At 54.9% G+C, this 17,848-nt stretch overlaps 1 protein-coding gene across 1 annotated transcript in view; it reads right to left on the reverse strand.

The window, feature by feature from the left end:
- Positions 1 to 372: 372 nt before the first annotated feature.
- CACNG4 (calcium voltage-gated channel auxiliary subunit gamma 4) overlaps positions 373 to 17,848 on the reverse strand; it is a 56,006-nt gene continuing 38,530 nt past the window's right edge. Inside the window, exons 2-4 of the mRNA XM_021678423.1 lie at positions 10,156 to 10,239; positions 5,018 to 5,158; positions 373 to 1,225 (exon numbers count right to left, since the gene is read on the reverse strand). Coding sequence (XP_021534098.1) covers positions 687 to 1,225; positions 5,018 to 5,158; positions 10,156 to 10,239 — 764 coding nt within the window. The 3' untranslated portion in view covers positions 373 to 686. The remainder of the gene's footprint in view (positions 1,226 to 5,017; positions 5,159 to 10,155; positions 10,240 to 17,848) is intronic.

The following is a 17,848-nucleotide window of genomic DNA, read 5'->3' on the forward strand; positions in this document are numbered from 1 at the left end:
TCCTCGGCCAGCAAAGGCCTCCCCCTCTGCGGATTCTTCCAGAGGCCTTGGTCTCCTCAGGTCAAGGGAAGCTGGCCCAAGGACAGCCCAAAGGCCAAAGCACCAGTTGGCCGCAGGGCTTTCTCCTCAGGATCACGGTTATTTCAACAACCGGCCACTGCCAGAGAGAGAGAGAGAGAGAGAGAGAGAGTGCGCAATAGACAGACAGGAAGGGGGCAAGTTTCGGCTTCCTCGTTTCCTGCTCACGGACACGGAAACCTCAGATCAGAAAGCAGTGGACCAGTGTCCAAAGGCCCCCGTGTGCCCGGTGAGGCCCTCCCGGTGGCCCAGCACCCAGGCAGGGAGGGAGGACCCCGAAAGCCCATTCTTCTGGCAAGATTTGTTTCCAAGAGGAGATAATGGCTCGATTTTGTCTTCCCTGGGGCCGCTCAAGGCCATGCAGCCTCAGGAGATTTCAGAATCCCGGGGCATCAGACACCCTCTCTGGGGACAAAGTCAGCCTTCCGCCTCCATTTCCCGTCTCCCGGGTGGCTTCGCGCCAAGCCAGCCCGTGACACTTGCTGGAGACCAGGGAGGGGTGGGTTTGGCTTCCGTCCATTGTTGGTCCATCTTAAGGGGCAGGTGCCCTGGTGTGGGATCCACACAGCTGTTCTGGGGACAGGCCGGTGCTGAGAGGAAGGGGCAGCTCACACAGGGGTCGTCCGCCGGTTCAGCATGCTGACGTGCAAGCCTTCCTTCAGGTCCTGCTGGAAGAAGTCGTGCACCTGCAGGAAGCTGGCCTCCTGGTCGGGGCTGTAGCTGGCGGCGGGGGTCACCTTGAGGGGCTCCCGGGACAGCGTGTACATGGACAGCTCGCCCATGGGGATGGCCCCGGTGATCTTCAGGCCCACCGGGGACGCTGCCCTGGAGGGAGAGGCCTCGGTGGACCTGGAGCTGGACCGCGAACACCGCCGTCGGTACCTGTGGGTCGGCATCCTGGCGTAGGGGGACGAGGAGGGAGCCTTGAGGAACTCCCGTTTGGTCTTAAATCTCAACTCTTTATTTTTCTCAATGTAAATGTTCACAGCCAGGACACCCACGGTCTCGGCCACAATGAAGGACAGGGCTCCAAAGTAAAACGACCAACCGTAGTTGTAATGGTTTTTTTTGTCTTCGTCACGCTTGTCGCTTGGGTCACCTGCGTTGCTGGAAATGTAGACGATGATGCCTATGATGTTACTGAGGCCTGAAAGGGAAGCAGAAAGGGGTGGGGGGGGTGAGGCAGAGGTCAGACCCGCAGCTGGACAAACAGAGGAGGGGCTGGTGGCCACACTCCCTTGGACAGGCGTTGCTTTCTTCTGGTCGCCAACTTTTCTTTTAAGTAATTGGTTTTGAACGGGTAGTAAAGTAAAAGTTCAGATGCGGTGTGCAATAAAGCGCAGGCACTTGGCTGCCCACTTCCCCTCCTGAAGGTGGCTACCCTTCCTTCCTCCCTTCCTCTCTCTCTCTTTCTTTCTCTCTTTCTAGGATTTTACTTATTTATTTGAGAGAGAGAGAGAGAGCGCACAAGCAGGGAGGAGGATCAGAGGGAGAGGGAGAAGCAGGCTTCCCGCCGAGCAGGGAGCCCGATGCGGGACTCGATCCCAGGACCCTGAGATCATGACCTGAGCCAAAGGCAGACGCTTACCTGCCTGAGCCACCCAGACGCCCCTGTTCTTCTTTCTTATGTCATTGTTATGTCCAGTCTCTCTCCCTCCCTCCCTCCCTCTCTCTCTCTCTTTCACACACACACACACACACACACACACCCATCTATTTTTTTCTTTGCACAATACTCTTTGTCCCCTTGCCTCTTCCTGGAACAGTCCACCTGGCAGATGGTGCCATGTCAGGACAGAGAGCTGTCTGTCTTTCTGAGTGCATGTGGCAGCCACTGCACAGACATGTAACCAGGCCTCTGCTGTGGACATTCAGGGAGCTTCCAGCCCTCCGCTGTGCAGAGTTGTCACGGACATCCTTGTGTCCACACCATCCTACACACGCATGACTACAACTGCAGGAAGAATTCCTTGACGTGAAACTGCTGCTTCATTGGGTGCATTTAAAAACTCAAAAATAAACTTTGGGGATGTCAGACGTACTGAAAAGTTGTGAAGAGAGTACGGAGAGCGCCTTTCTACCTCCTCACCCGGTTTCCCCCGCGAACAGCCGACATTACCGTGTACGTCTGTCACAACCAGGAAACCCCCCTGGTACGTTACTACTCACTACTCTCCAGGTTTTACTTGGATTTCACTGGGGTTTCCACCGGTGTTCTTTTTCTGTTCCGGGATCCATCCAGGGTACCATGTTGTGTTTTGAATTCAGAGTCACCGCCCCGCACAAAATGCCTCCACAGCCTGTAATTTATTACTCAACTTCCCGTGTCTCAGAATTCTCACGTGCGAAGTGGGAATCCCAGTGGTATGCGCTTCATAGGGCAGATGTGAGGATTAAATGAGCTAATATATACATAGCACTTACAATAGCACTTGGCACACAGTGAGCATGCTTTTACATTCTGTCATAACCGTTGTGTTTCATTGTGAAGTAATGTGTTGTATGGTCTATGAACTGCCACATCCTTTGTCCATTCGCCTGTTGCAGAGATCCCAGTGTGGACGGTGTGCGCCAGGCTCTCCCAGCCTTTGAACCATACCTGTCCCCAGGCTCTGACCATTTCCCGCCTCAAATGCTTTAGGGGCCCATCTCACCTCACTGCTGGGGCTGGAGTGGTCTGGAGCTGGAGGCCCTATGCATGAGCCCTGGCCTGCCACTGCCTTGGCCCAAGATCAAAGCTTCCATAAACCAGGGAATAAACAGGAACAAATGAACATCGCCTTGCTTGCCTGCCGTGATTGCTCCTTGTCCCTGCTTCCTCTCCTCTCTTGACCCATGTTTTTAGCTGAGTGTCCCCGGGCCTGGGACTCCACAGCGCCTCTGGTGACGCGGAGCCTCTGGATATGGCTTTGTATGGTTCCTCCTGGGGAGATGGGCAGCTGCATAGGGCACCTTACAGTGGAGGCTGACAGCGCTGGGCACGGCCTGTGTCCCTACAACCATGTGACCTCAGGGAAGCCACCTGGGCCACCTGACGGCCTCCTCAGAATCTGGGATGCTGTGGTTGTGCTCCCTGAGCACTTGGCACATGGCCTTAATATGTGGTAGCTGGTGTTGGTGCAAGTCTTCTTTCCCTTCCGTGGGGAAAGGAAAGGGGACAGGACTCAAACCTCATGGCAGGGACTTCTTTAACGGTTCACACCTTCAGAAATCTGGGGGCTCAAAGGAGGAGAGAGAATGGGGTATACCCCTTTCCCCCCCACCTCTGCCCCTGGAGGGGACAAGAAGGAAAGGGATGGGGACCTGGCCAAGAAGGAGACTCTACACTCAGGCTCTCCTTGCCAACACACACACGCACACCCTGCACCCCTGACACATGTACAACCCCCTCAGATAGACAGACACACACACATTATTCATTGCCTTGGAAGGACACAGAAGCAGAAGTGATGTCGAGGAAGGAGCATAAGAAGCTGACTGAAAGATTTTGAGCCAGTCCCTTAACTGCTTTGACCCCGAAGTCACCTTCCCTCTCTCACAGACACCATGCAGAGAGGACAAGATGGGCTCGGGCACCGTGAGGCCCTTCCAACCCCCCTCCAGCCCCCCCGCCGCTGTCCTCAGCGAAGGAAGCTTGACCACCAAGGACCACCAGCGACCACCGCCGTTACTTGGATTCTCATTGTCACCATCACGGGACTCCTGGGCTGCTGTAGGACGCAGAGCTCAGGCCAAGCTAGGGCTGCCTCCCCAGACCGGGGTCAGAAAAAAGATGCTTTGAAAGCAAGAACACTGTTAAGGCCTTGCAAGGAGCTATGATAACAATTTAGGAAAGAATCACTGAACTCAGGGCGCCTGGGTGGCTCAGTTAAGCATCTGCCTTCGGCTCAGGTCACGATCCCAGGGTCCTGGGATCGAACCCCATGTCGTGCTCCCTGCTCAGCGGGGAGTCTTCTCCCTCTCCCTCTGCCCCCCACCCCTCATGCTCTCTCTCTCTCTCTCTCAAATAAATAAATAAAATCTTTAAAAAAAAAGAATCCTTGAACTTTGTAACATATCTCAAACTTATGTACTAGAAGGCCTAAGACAGCAGGCAGGTCCTGTTTCTCCTGACAGGGACCCTTGTTGCGAGTTTATCTGAACTCCACCGGTGCTGCCTGGAGCTTCCAGGATGCCACCGGCCAAATTCTGCCCCGGCAGGTGCCCCCTCAAGGCTCCCCCAGAGACTCAGGCCAGAAAACCCGGGATTTTGTCCTGGACTGTGTATATGCACCTGCTGGCCAGGGACCAGCTCTGAGACCCACTTCTGGCCTGGATTTCTCCCATGTCTGCAGTGGCAAGACATGCTCTGAAGTGTCTCCACCGAGACTCAGAGGGGTGACAGGGTGAAGCCATTTGGGGCCAGGTAGGCAAGGGGTGTGTTACTGTCGCCCACAGCTCTGTGGGTTTTCACTGGGTCGCTGTGCCAGTTCCGTACCCCCTTCACCCTGTCCTTACCTGGTCAGCTCCTGCAGGTCCTGGCTTCGTTGACTCCCTCTGGGTACCTCCCTGCCCACCTCCCCCCCCCGACTCAGCCAGGCTTCCCCATCACAGGCTTGTGAGGCACCAGCACTGTCCCCTTGGGGCCCTTGGCACACTTGGCCTTCCTTTTGATGTCTTTCAGATGGAGTTACAAGATGATGGGTGCACAAGTCAGTGGCGTTGGCTACATCTACAATGTTGAGCACCCACCACCACTGTCTAGGTCCAGAACATTTTTCGTCATGCCAAGAGGAGACCCCCATGCCCATTGAGCAGTTGCTCCCCACTCTCCGCTCCGGCCCCCCTCACACCTGGATGTCTGAACTCAATTACGAGAAGTGACTTTATATCCGCCCCGCCCCCCGTGCACGCACCAGGACGTGCACACTGTGCAGGGGGCACAGAGCTGGCAGCCCACCTGCAGCCACAAAGAGGATGCCTGCGCTGAGGACGATGTTGTTCTTGTGGCTGTAGAACCTTCCGGCGCCGATGCAGAGCCCGCCGAGCAGCAGCAGGATGGTGCTGAGGATGGGGAAGACGCTGGAGGCGCGCACGATGCCTGGGTTGGGCAGGAGACAGAGCAGAGGGCAGTGAGAGGGGCTGCCATCCGGGGCATGGCCATGGGCACTGGCCCGGAGCCCTGAAGCTCAGGGCCCTTCCCCTGACTTGGAAGGTTCCCATCAGGCCCTGGAGACCACGGTGGGTTGGGAGCTGGCCGGGTGGGGGCAGCTGGACCAGACTCAAGTGATGGCCCAGGCCTGCTGGTCACTCCCTGCAGGATGTCGGGTGGCCTGGGGTCGCGTCTGCCCGTAGCTCACTTAGGCTCTCCCTGGGTGTGGGTCACACTTCTGCCAGCCCGAAGGCAGGAGAGCCCCTCAATGGCATCCAGGATCAACAATGACAGCCATGAAAACGCTGGTCTGCCTTCCATTCAGATGAGACCTCACAGCCCACTGAGACATTCACGGACACTATCTCTAAGAAGCTTCTGGAAGGCTGGAAAGTGGTGTCCACAAGAGGCAGCTCTGATGGGTAGCTGAGAACACAGGCTTTGGCTTCAGGTGGATCTGGGTCTACTCCGCGACATGCCGGCTATGGGGCTTTGGTCAAATCATTTCCCCTAAAACTGAGCTCCCCCATTTGTAGAAAGCGGTTCACCGTAGTACCTACATCCTATGCTTGGTTTTGTACAAATAAGGGACTTAGCCCAGAGCCTGGCCATAGCACGCACTTCCTGAGGGACAGCTTTTCTCTCTAGTGTCTTCACACTGTCATCATACCCAGATGACAGACAGGGACACGGAAGCACGGGACCTCCCGAGGTCACAGAGGAGGAGGTAGCTGAACAGAGTGGGACATGAGTGGACCTCGCTGCCCAGCAGAGCTAGATCTGCACATTTGCTCCACCACTGACTAGGGGGATGGCCAGGGCAGCGGACTTCTGACGTCAGTCCCCTCTTTTATAACCTGGGAGAGTAGTAATACCTATCCATGGGGGTTGAATTCTTCCCGTCCCCAGATATGACCAAGTCCTAACCATGGGAACCTACGAATGTGACTTGTATTTGGATAAAAGGTCTTTGCAGATGTGATTAAATTAAGGATCTCAAGATGACACTATCCTAGATTAGGGTGGGTCCCAAATCCAAGGACAAGTGTCCTCGTAAGAAGAGGGAGAGACACAGGCAGAAGACGAGGCACATGCGGGAGCAGCAGTGTGAAGACAGAGGCAGAGAAAGGGGTGAAGTGGCCCCAAGTCGAGGAGAGCTGGGAGCCGCAGACGCTGGGAGAGGCAAGGACAGCTTCTCCTTGGGGCCCCGTGGATGGAGCGCAGCCCGGCCACCACCCCTTGAAGTCTTCAGCCTCCACACTGTGAGAGAGTTAATTCCTGTTGTTTGAAGCCACCTAGCTTTGGTACTTGATCCTGGTGGCCCTAGGAAAAGAGTACACTCCCTGTGCTTCTGAGGGGTCCGGGGACCTGGGTCCCTCTTCCTTAGCGTCTGGCTGGGGGGCACCGGGACGAGCCCTGAGCTCAGCCTGCCTGAGGCGCCTGCAGGTCTCCCAGCCTAGTAGAAATCCTGGCTACACAGACCCATGGTGGCCCCAGAGGGGACAGTGAGCCTGGGAGCCCTGGCAGGCGCCAATTCCTGAGCCAGCTGAGCCAGTTTGTGGCCTCTCAGCCTCTGAAGGCAGCATTTGTCTCCTTTCTTGTAAGCCCACCAGTGTGTGCCCTGCTTCACAGAGGGGGCTTTGTTGGGGGCATTAAATAAAGCTCTTCTCTCTAGCACCTCCTCCTCCTTCCTCTGCCTTCTCACAGCCACAGGCTCTGGGAGGAGGCTTCCCGTGGGCTTTGGAAACATGCCTCTGAGCCATGCTGGCCAGAAAAATCTGGGATCAGCTCCCCCTAGATGTTCTCGTTCTGCAGGCAGGTTGGAAGGGCTGGGGAGGAGGAAGCCCAGGGCCTCTGAGGTCCCTGAGGTCAGACTTGGCTCAGAGCCATCCATCCTGCCGACGTAAGTCATGTGTGTACCTGTCCTTTGCCACACGGGCTCATCCCCAAGCTCCGGATGTGCAGACACCAGCTGGGGTCGCTGTGGACAGTGGTGCGGGTTGGGTCTTGCACAGAGCTGAAGGACGAGCGGGGCTGAGGTCCAGCCCATGTGTCGTGGCCACATCAAGCCCTGGCGAGAACCTGTGTCTGTCTAGAGGACGGGCAGCTCCTTCTAACTCACTCACAGGTACACCATGGCCTCTGGACAGGCCTCACACCGCTCTGCCGGGCTTAGCACAGAAACCAGCCACCTGATGGGAAAGTGCGGAGCCTGGAAAAGGGGCACCAGGTGCAGGGCAGGGCGGACGGGCGTCCCTGGGGCCAGCAGGGCCAGTGGAAAAGACATGGCAAGCAGGGTGTGGGGTGGTCTACCAACCGGGGGGGCACTGCCAGAGCCCCAAGGCCAGGAGGAAGCCCTCTGACGGTTATGGAACTCAATGCACAAGCCTGGTTTCTCTGGAAGACTTCAGAACACACAGCCCGAAGGCTGACCTTGTTCTTGAATTGTCGAAGACAGGGTGTGAGGAGCACAGCCTCAGACCTGTCGGGGCTGATCCCCTGTGCCCAGACAGCTAAGCTGCACCCCAGCAGGCTCTCCCACAGGCAGACACCATGGAACCTTCTGTGACCTTCTCTGACCCACCTGTTCTCCACTGGAATGTCAACACCAGGATGGCAGAGCCCTGTTTTGTTCAGTGCAGTACCCCCACATGCTTAATACAGTGCCTGGCACGTAGGTCCATAATCACTTTTTGTTCAATGGGTGATTAGATGAACTCTCAGGACCCTTGTCTCTCTCTCCTGTGCATCTACACATTTTTGGGATCACAGTAGTCTGGGGACCAGAGGACTGCATATTGGGAATCAGGGGCGATAGGCACGGTGACCGTGACCTTGGCCTGTCCCGGGATGTTGCTTGCTTTTTCTGGCTGAAGCTCTCAGCTACCTGCACTCTGAACCTCGTTTCAGGACCAATTCCTGATCTGCCCCTCCCCATCCTTGTTCCAACTTTCTGCCCCCTGCCCTGGGCCCCGGGAGGCACAAGCCATGCACGGAATCCTTGGGCTCCCTTGCCTCTGGCTGTGGGAGGAGCGCGTGGGGGGGGGGGGAGTGTTATCCCCTTAGCTTCCTTCCTGGGGGCTGCAGTGAGGTGGCTGCCTTCCTTCCTAAAAGCCGTAGCTCCTGCTGGGCAGCCCCATCCTCGCGGCTTCCCTCTTCCCAGCTCCCATACCTGCTTTCCTCACCTGCTCAGGCCCGGGAGTGGAAGGGCTCCCTTGGCTGTTAGCCCTGGTGTTTTCACCGTCCCCCGTGAGTTTTCTTTAACCCTGCCCACACCTTTGTAAATAGTCCTTCACTAGCTACCCTTCATTCACCCGCTCTGAGCAAACCATCTGCTTCCTGCTGGGACCTCAAAAAGCTACATCATCTGACCTCTGGGTCGCTAGTCATGAGAACAATCCAGAAAGAGATTGCAGGGCTCTGGGGACAAAGAGGGGACAGGGGCAGGGAAGTAAAGAGGAAGAGCCAGCACCAATGTCCACAACCTCAAGTAAGTTCAAGCGGGAAATGGGGAGGGGATGGTTTGTTTCTCCATGCCTCACTCCTCACAGCCCCGGGGCTGGGCAGTGGGGCAAATCTGCTCTCAGAGCCTTAAGAACCACCTGATTGCCCAGGGTAGGGCAGAGAATGGCAGGTTCTGAATCAGTCTAGTTGAGCCATCCCCACCAGGCTGAGCACCAGGGGTCGCCCCGGATGGCTGTGCAGGCCACGCACTGTACAACTCAAGGGTGTCATTTATACCATAGTCTATGTACGTGGCATTCCTTGAGCAGTGTGTGAGATGCATGGCCATTTGCGGTGGCCCTATGGAATATCATTTGCTTGCTTCAGTGTTGGCCCCACAGAAAGCTGAAAGAAAGGACAGGCAAGAAGAAGAAGAGAAGGTGAGGGAGGAGGGTTGGGAGGCAGATCTAGCCAAAATTTTTCAGGTCCTGGGCTCGGCCAGAGCTGCCCAACACTTCCCCAGGCTCCATGGGAACCTGTACTTTTTCACCAGATGACTCAGAACCCAAATCCTTTCTCTTAGGAAAAAAAACAAAACCCAAACGATCCATAAGCAGGTGCAGAGTGAATTTTGCTCCCTGTGAGGACGCTGATATCGATTCTCCATAAATGAAGCCAGGCCCCGGCCCCCGAGGGGGATGCTGTGAGCAGCTCTGTGTGTGTCTTAGCTAATGGGAAAGGGAAAGTGGCCTCAAAATGGTGCTGTTCTTCCATTTCCAGGCCCCTTCCCTGGCTGTGGCTCCACCCTTCTTCCCAGGGAGGTATTCACAGGCCCAGGGGTGAGATCTGGCTTTGGGGTGTGGGACGGGGTTTGTCCTTGTCCAGGATATGCTGCGAGTTCCACTCTGGGGCCGAACCAGCCCCAGGGGCCCGGGCACAGGCCGTGGCTCCCCCAGCTGGTGCCGAGAGCCACCCCCTTGCCTTCTCCCCCAGGCAGCCTGAGGGTGCGGCCTCCTCTGATTTTTTCCAGAATGGAATGCTGGGTGTGTGGGGTGGGATGCGCAGGTGCAGTGCTGGCAGGGCAAAGTACTTGGGGTGTCACGGTGCGCCCCACCCCCCCTGCCCCGGGATGCTTGGCCTGGAGGAGCCCATGTCCTTAACCTCCTTGTTCCAGGCACAGCAGCAACAATCAGTGACTCTGAAACTAGCCGTGACCAGCAGCCCTGGGGAGCGGGACGCCCACACCCTCATCTGCTCCGGCTCTGCCTCAGTCTCCCCAGACATGGGCCCACCCACCAAGGAAGTCCACTGGGATACCCAGCACATCACAGCAGCGTTGGACAAAAGTCTACCCTCTGGACGAACAATTCTGAATCAGAAAGGGAGGGAAAGAGCATCCCAAGAACAGCACCCCCTTTACCCGCACGGGGCCCGTCTTTCGTCCAGCCACACCCCTCCCTGCTCCACGCACACCAAGGAAGCCAAAGATTCTTGACACTTACGAAGGAGATACTCCGAGCTGTCGTGGTCATAGTCATTGTCCTCTGGGAAGTGATTGATCCGGAAGCAGTGGCCTTTATAGATCCCTGGGGAGAGCAAGAGGGAAAGAACATTGTAAATGTTGCAGGGTTCATGCGCCCACTCGCTCCAGCCTCGTGTACAGCGTGTGCGCCAGGCTCTGGGCAGGCCCGGGGCACGTTGAGAGGAGGAAGGCCCGCTCTGGCATCCCCCGTCTGTGCGGGGATGGGCATACACACAGAGAAGGACCGCACGGGGGTGGGGGCGGTGCCCTGGAGGTGACCATCTCACTCTTGATCCACATCTGGGTGCCCGAAAGAGTGAAAGGCCCACCATCAGTAACTATGCAGGGACAAGGGGCATCGAGCTGAACTGCTCGGGGCAAGCCTGACCTTCGATCCCCCTTCCAAGGGGACTGCAGAGCCATCTAGAAAAATGATGAAGAATTTGCCCCTGGGAATAGGGGAAGGGGGGCCTTCTGGGTGGAGGAGGAAGCTGAGAAAAGGGAGGGCTGGGGTCAGAGCCTGGGGAGTGGTCAGAGGTTCTGTGGCTGGACTCAGGAGGGGGAGGGGCTGGGGGCCGTCTTGGGGGGAAGGTCTGGGTCTGGGTCCGGTGAGTCGGGATGAAATCTGCCCCTGGGATGTCTGTCTGCCTTTCCTCTCTTGTAAACACTTGTAAATCCCTCCTAACACACACTCTGAATCAGTGTGATGGAGGGACGATAACATGGAGCCAGAGAACATTCCAGAAAGGCCGAGACCATCTCTCCTGCCTGCTTTCCCTTCCCCGCTCTGAGAAGTAGCCTCCACAGAGGGGGAGGCAGGACACCCTGGAGGAGAGGCCAGGCCTCCCTTCCAGAAGCTTCTGTCCCGCTCTCTCAGCCCCTGCTCCCCTGCAGTCTGGGAGTGGCCAGCACAGAAGGGGACACAGGTGGAGAGCGGGGCCCCCAGGGCGTCAGGCCCTGCCCTGCCAGCCACCCCCTCATGCCCGGCTCGGCCTCCCTGCTTCTGCAAGGAGCCCCTCTTGACAACACTGCACGGCTGGGGCTGGGGCTGCTTCCAACACTGGGGCCAGTTCTTGTGCAGCTGCTGCCAAGCGTCCCTCTGGCCTCCCACAGCCGGGCCTGACCTCTCGGTTGGAGGCGCAGTGTCAGAAGCAGGGTCTGTGCCAGACCGGCATCCATCTCTCGGTGCTTCCAATTGAGAGAGGCCCCTGACGAGCGCGGGGCACGCTGCCCTTCCACCCGTTTACCGATTAGCCTCCCCAAGCTTTCCCCTCTGCCGGGGTGCTGGGTGAAGACCCCCGCTTCCTGAAGGCCCTGGGGCCTCGAGGACCCATTGGGGGGTGGGCCGGGTTTGGTCAGGGGGTGGTGGGAGAACCCTCTGCAGGTCCTTACTCTTCCACGAGCGCCTGGGTTGGTGGAGAAGCACGAGGGGTTGTGAGTGGGAGGACAGAGCACGAGGGTGGGCCAGTGTCAGGCTGGCCGGGAAGTGGGCGCCACGGAGGCCAGAGTGGGCCAGCCAGGCCCTCCCCTCACGCCGGCCTCCCACACCCCATATCCGGGGTGTTCGTGGAAACCCAGAGCGAGGGTTTCCCAGGCAGGAGTGGCCTAGGCGGGCCGAGCCCTCTACCGGTCCTCTCTCTCCCCACACACCTTTTTCGGGCCACTTTAGGAGCCTAAACAAAATCACCAAGTCATGCGTGCTTGTCGGCAAGTCAAATAGTAAGAGGTTGACAACGAAAAAGTAAATAACGTCTCTTCAGACTGGCTTTCCAGAGGCCAGCCATGTGTATCTTCCCATATGTTCCGCTGTGCGCACACCTGCGCGCGTACATCTAGGTGAGGTTCCCCCCATTTTTTAAAATGGAACTTTTTGCTTGGAGATAATGGTAGATGTGCGGGCAGTTGTAAGACATAATACACGTACCCTCTTCCCACTGTCCCTCAATGGTAACATCCTGCAAAATTATAGTATCACAACCAGGATGTACCGTGGTTTGCGACATCTGACTGTTCAAAGCGGTTACGCCTGTGGTGTCCAGCTATTTCTAATAACGTTGCTATGAACGTTCACGTACAAGTTTTTGGGTGAACCTAAGTTTTCATTCTCTGGGATAAATGCCCAGGAGTACAACTGCTGAGTCATATGATAGGTTAGTTTTATAAGGGACTGATAAAAGTGGTTTCAAGGATGCTTTTTTTTTTTTTTAAAGATTTTATTTATTTATTTGAGAGAGAGAATGAGATAGAGAGAGAGCGCACATGAGAGGGGGGAGGGTCAGAGGGAGAAGCAGACTCCCCGCTGAGCAGGGAGCCCGACGCGGGACTCGATCCCGGGACTCCAGGATCATGACCTGAGCCGAAGGCAGTCGCTTAACCAACTGAGCCACCCAGGCGCCCAAGGATGCTTATTTTTTGAATGGAATTCTACATTACGCTTCAATCCATAACCTGCTTTTCTCGTTTAACAATATGTACACACATGCCTTCCAGGTCAGTACCTATAGATTTAACTTCTAGAAAAACTTTTATCTATTTTTAATAAAAAATAATAAGTTGATACTAATCCAACAGTCGCTGGAAACCCTGGCGAGAAATAGCCTAGAGTCTAGGACAAGAAAGCTTACTCTGGCACTGATAATGTAAAAGGGAAATATGCCCTTGGCAGAAATGAGGAAAGGAATATATTTATATATTCAATCTGAAAACAAAACTCAGGTTTTGAACTGTTAGCTTGCCTACAGATACCTTTGCTCCAGATGTTCCCTCAATAGGTTTTGCTCACCTCAACTCTACATTTAGGAGAGGTATTTTATATTTGATAGAAACTGTAAGTAGAACTTACACTGTCCAACATATTGACTGTTTAAAAAAAACCCGTTCTTTTTAGTGGCTGCATAGTCATCCACAGTTAATGGTTTATCAACTAGCCCACAGAATCTCTTTCTTGGGGCTGTGTGCACGCACTGTAGATCCCACCACGTACAATTATGCTCAGAGATACATTGAATGCACACACGCAGTGGTGCATTGACCCCTTTACCTTTCCTTTCTTCACTCCTTCTCGCCTTCCACACTGAACTCTTATGCATAGACGGAACAAATGGGCATTGTTTGGGGGTTGAATTATGTCACCCTGAAAGATGGATTGAAGTCCTAACCCCTGGTACCCATGAATGTGACTTTATTTAGAAATAGGGGTTTTTTTTTTTAAGATTTTATTTATTTATTATAAATAAAGAGAGAGAGAGCACATGAGAGTGGGGAGGGTCAGAGGGAGAAGCAGAGCCCCGCTGAGCAGGGAGCCCAATGCGGGACTCGATCCTGGGACTCCAGGATTATGACCTGAGCTGAAGGCCGTTGCTTAACCAACTGAGCGACCCAGGTGCCCTAGAAATAGGGTCTTAAAGATCTAAGCAAGTTAAGATGAGGTCACACTGAATTCAGGTGGACCCTGAATTCAGGGACTGGTGTTCTTACAAAAAAAAAAATAAAGGGAAATGTGGAAAGAGACACACACAAGGGAGAAGGTCATGTGAAGACAGAGGCAGATACCAGAGTGATGTGTCTACACACCAAGGGATGCCAAGGATTACCCACCACCACCAAAAGCTAGGGAGAAGCAAGGAAAGATCCTACTAGGGTCTCAGAGGGACCACCACCCTGCTGACACCTTGCTTTTGGACTTCCGGCCTGCACAACTGTGAGACAATACATTTCTGTTGTTCCCAGCTGCCGGTTTGTGACAGTTTGTTACGGGGGCCCTTGGAAGCTCATACACGTGTTGTGCTGTGTGGGAGAAAATGCAGCGTGCCTCATTCACTCCCGGGGGGAGCGCAGCCTTACAGGAAGGTGAAGGTGCCTTGCTCATGGTCGTGTTCCATCTTCCTGCTCCTCAGCCAGCTGTGGGAGCCGGTGGGCAAAGGGTAAGAAGTCAGGTTCACTGGGCATCTCCTTGTTAAGTGTGCTGGAGTGAAACTCACGTCATCTCTCAGATTCACGCTCTCAAAGCAACTTGGCCAGTCATCTGGTTCATGTCCCCACTGGGGCCCCGAATCCTCTCCTGATTCTCTCTCATTTTGGTAACTGCCAGCCACGGGGACCTCAATACCTCCCCAAGACGTTCCATTTTTAAACAGCTTTAGCTTTGAAGTTCCTGAAAGATCCTCCATAAAACTCCAACCACTGGTGCTACTTATAATCCCTAGGAATAAAAGAATCTGTCTGTCATGTGTGGACCCTTCAAATCACTGAATGTGTCTGACAGGATGGAAGCCAAAGCTGCTTTTCCAGCTGCCCAGGATTTGCAGGTGAGGCCCAGAGCTGAGGATAAGGGATGGCCTATCAGCTGCCAACAGTTGAGACCAGACCCTCCCCTAGCAGACCTTATTAACAGGCAGGAAGCCTGACCCCCATCCCCATCAACCTTATCCCCAACCTTAGTCTAAAGAAGGGGGGCTGTGGAGAAGAAGGCACCACTTGTCTTTGGTACATGGAGTGAAAGAGATTGCTCCCTTCCCCCAGAGTCAAGGATTTGGGTATTTCCTTTAAATGAAATCTTCTCTAGGTCAGACATCTTCAGTTCCTTCAGTTATTTCTTTATTGATGGTTCCAAGAGACTTCTCCAGCCTAGCTCCCTTCTTTGGGTCAGCTTCCAACTCTCAGCTCCCACCACCAAACCCAATGTTTCAGAGCACAGTGGAGCTGTCCCCTCCTCTCCTCTGGACTCTATGCTTCTGTTAATGGGACCCAGTGTCGACTCAGGCTCCCAGGAATTTTTCTCAAGAACTGGCTCACCTCCCCCAACTTGTTTTTGTTGAACGGCATGTTTATTCCTAGGGACTTCACATTTATCCCTGTCAAATTGAATTTTGTTAGTGTCGGCCCAAAGCATTCGATAGGGAGAAAATGAATGGCTGATGTGAGAGGTAAGAGAGAAAGCCATTTCCAACCCACTTCACATGTGCTCTCTCTCCGTGAACAGGCCATTTGCCATGTTATCTATTAAGTGATATTTAGGGCGGTTAATGATGAGATCCTGGCTGGGCCACGTTGCAGGAATACTGAGGCATTCCCGGGGTCACTGGTCTGTGATCCTCTCCTTCCTGGGGGTAAGGAAACCACTTTGTTTGTCACATGGCCTCAGGCGAGTTATTTCTTCGTCTGCAAAACTCAGGAATTGGGCCAGAGGGAGCCTCTCCTGCTCTAAGATTCTAAAACTGTTTTGTGTAGAAAAGATATGTGTGTGCATAGGTTAATACAGCCATTCGTCTATAGACATCATAGACCACTTTTGTTAAAGGTATTTCTAAAGGCACAGGAAACATCTGGAAAGAAATATTCTTAAAATGTGCCGTGTTTCATTTCTGGGTGACAGGGTTATGAGCGAATTAAAGTTTTCTTCTTTTTTTTTCTCTGAATTTCTTACAATGTCTGAACATGAACCGGCAGGGCTTACTGAAAGAAAGAAAAGAAAGGGAATCTTTGATACTTAGTGACTACGTGAGCGTCCTTCGGGAAGGACCACAGTTCCACTCAGATGCCGCAGCTGGTGAGTGGGGTGTGGACCTCGGAGGTGGGACCGTTGCGGGCGGCCTTGTAGCCTCTTGAGGGGCAGCGTCCCTGGTGCCCCGCTCTGTGCTGTGCTGCTCATCCCGGGTCATGCCCCCCCATGCAGCCAGGGGGAGCAGCCCCCACAACTTGGGGGTGGGGTGGTTACGGGGATGTTGGACGTCCCGTGCAAAGCAGTAGGAGTAGGTCACTGTACAAGTCATTTCAGGAAGACCAGCATCTGACACAAGCTCCATATGGACCACTTCGTAGGTCTGTTGTCGTGAATCCTGGAGAAAAGACGGATCACTGAAGGTGATCATTCGCGTACTCCTCTACCGCGTGCAAAGCATTTCCATCAGTGTGACTTTATTCGATCCTCACAAACACTAACTGCAGTCACCGACACCCACTGAGAGTACAGACACGCTTTGCCCCCCACCTTCATACTTCTCTGCCGGCTTCTTACTCCAGCCCTTCGTCCATGCAGCCACCAGCTCTATGAACGGATCACCTGCCGATACCTCGATTCGGCTGCACCCATCATTTCTGGCACCCATCAGGGCACTGGGTATGTTGCCCCGGGTTGGGGGGCGGGGAGAGCCGCACTGCACGCCCACGCATGGAGCCGGAAGATCGAGGGATGATGAAGATCCCCCCTAACTCCCCCGCCATAACCTTTGCGCAGGAGGATGGGAGCTGGTGGGTAAATGTGCCCACCCTCCCTCCTGGGGGTCCATGCTGCCTGCTTCTGAGGGTGGGTTCCAAGAGGACCGGGCCCAAAGATGGTCAACTCAGGGATGCTCCTGGCACTGGCTTTCCCTCTATCTGGGTTTCACTCTCCCCAACACCCCCGCCCCCCGCCACTGTGCCAGCTCCCTAGGACTGCCATCCAAGATACAGCACCTGCATGCAAGCCCTGGGCTCAGGCTACGGTGAAAAAGGTAACGTGCTGAGCACGTTCCATGCATCAGCCCATTTCATCTTTGCAATAACACTCCTTTGAAGATGGAAGAAAGGAGCTGAGAAATGTTGGAAAGCCTGCTCCCCAGGCTGCGCTGCAGAGGTCCAATTCCGAAAGCCTGGGCATTCTCCCTTAGCTGGAAAGTGTCTTTTGCTCCATTTTAAAGAAGAGGCTCGGGGGATGCCTGGAGTGCCCGCGGCAGAGAGACGGCGCCTGGAATCCATCTTCTTGACGTCTCATCAAGTGTTCTTCCCGGTACCTTTCCGAGACCCCTCAGCAAATGTGGTGGGGGGCTTCTAATGAAGCGTGGGCTTCTGGTCCTCCTCCCCAGGACAGGTCAGGACGCGCAACCACATAGCCGCCAAGAGCGCCGGGTTAGCCTCCAGGTAATGGTTTCCTGACACTGAAGCCGGAGGCAAAGGCATCTCCGGGCCTTGGAAAGGGCAGCTGTGGGTCAGCGGGGACAGGTGGAGGGGCAGAGAAGGCGGCCTGACATGACAAGGCCCCTTTGGCTCGAGGACACGATGAGTGTGAGCATACAGCGCAAGGGCCAAGTGGAAGGAGGTGCTGAGCGGGGGCTTCTCTGCATCAGTCATCCCCCACCAGGATTTTCACTCTCATGTGCCAAGCGTGGTCCAGGTGCTAGAGCTTCAGGTCTGAGTGAGGCTCCGTCCTCACCCTGACGGAGCGAGCTCTCAGCTGGGGGCACTGACAACACGAGAAGCCTGGAGAAATCACTGTGAGTATCATTTTGGGGGGGTGATCGGGGCTGGAAGGCGGGGGAAGGCATCAGAGGCACTTCACATTGTAGGCTTTTGGCCTGAAGTTCTGGCTGAGCTCAAAGCTGAGGTCGGGGGCGGGGGGCTCAGGGGTGATGCCCACATCTGGGAACAGACAGCCCTGCAGAGACTGCTCAGACCCATGACAGCAGAACATCCCCGCCCTCCCACCCTCCTGGATCAATAGGAGGAGTGGAAAAGCCCAAAGGACGCCCAGCTGCTGACGGGGGAGGTGAGGGTGAGGCCCACCCATGGGCCAGCACATTCCAGCAGATTCATCCAAATCATCTTATGTGTTGGAAAATAATCGAACGACATTTATTTTTCTACATAGTTATCAGTTGACTTCACAATAATCTGAAATAGCTGTCTCCTTATGAGTC

The sequence above is a fragment of the Neomonachus schauinslandi genome, chromosome 15, assembly GCF_002201575.2.
Source record: "Neomonachus schauinslandi chromosome 15, ASM220157v2, whole genome shotgun sequence".
Taxonomy (NCBI): domain Eukaryota; kingdom Metazoa; phylum Chordata; class Mammalia; order Carnivora; family Phocidae; genus Neomonachus; species Neomonachus schauinslandi.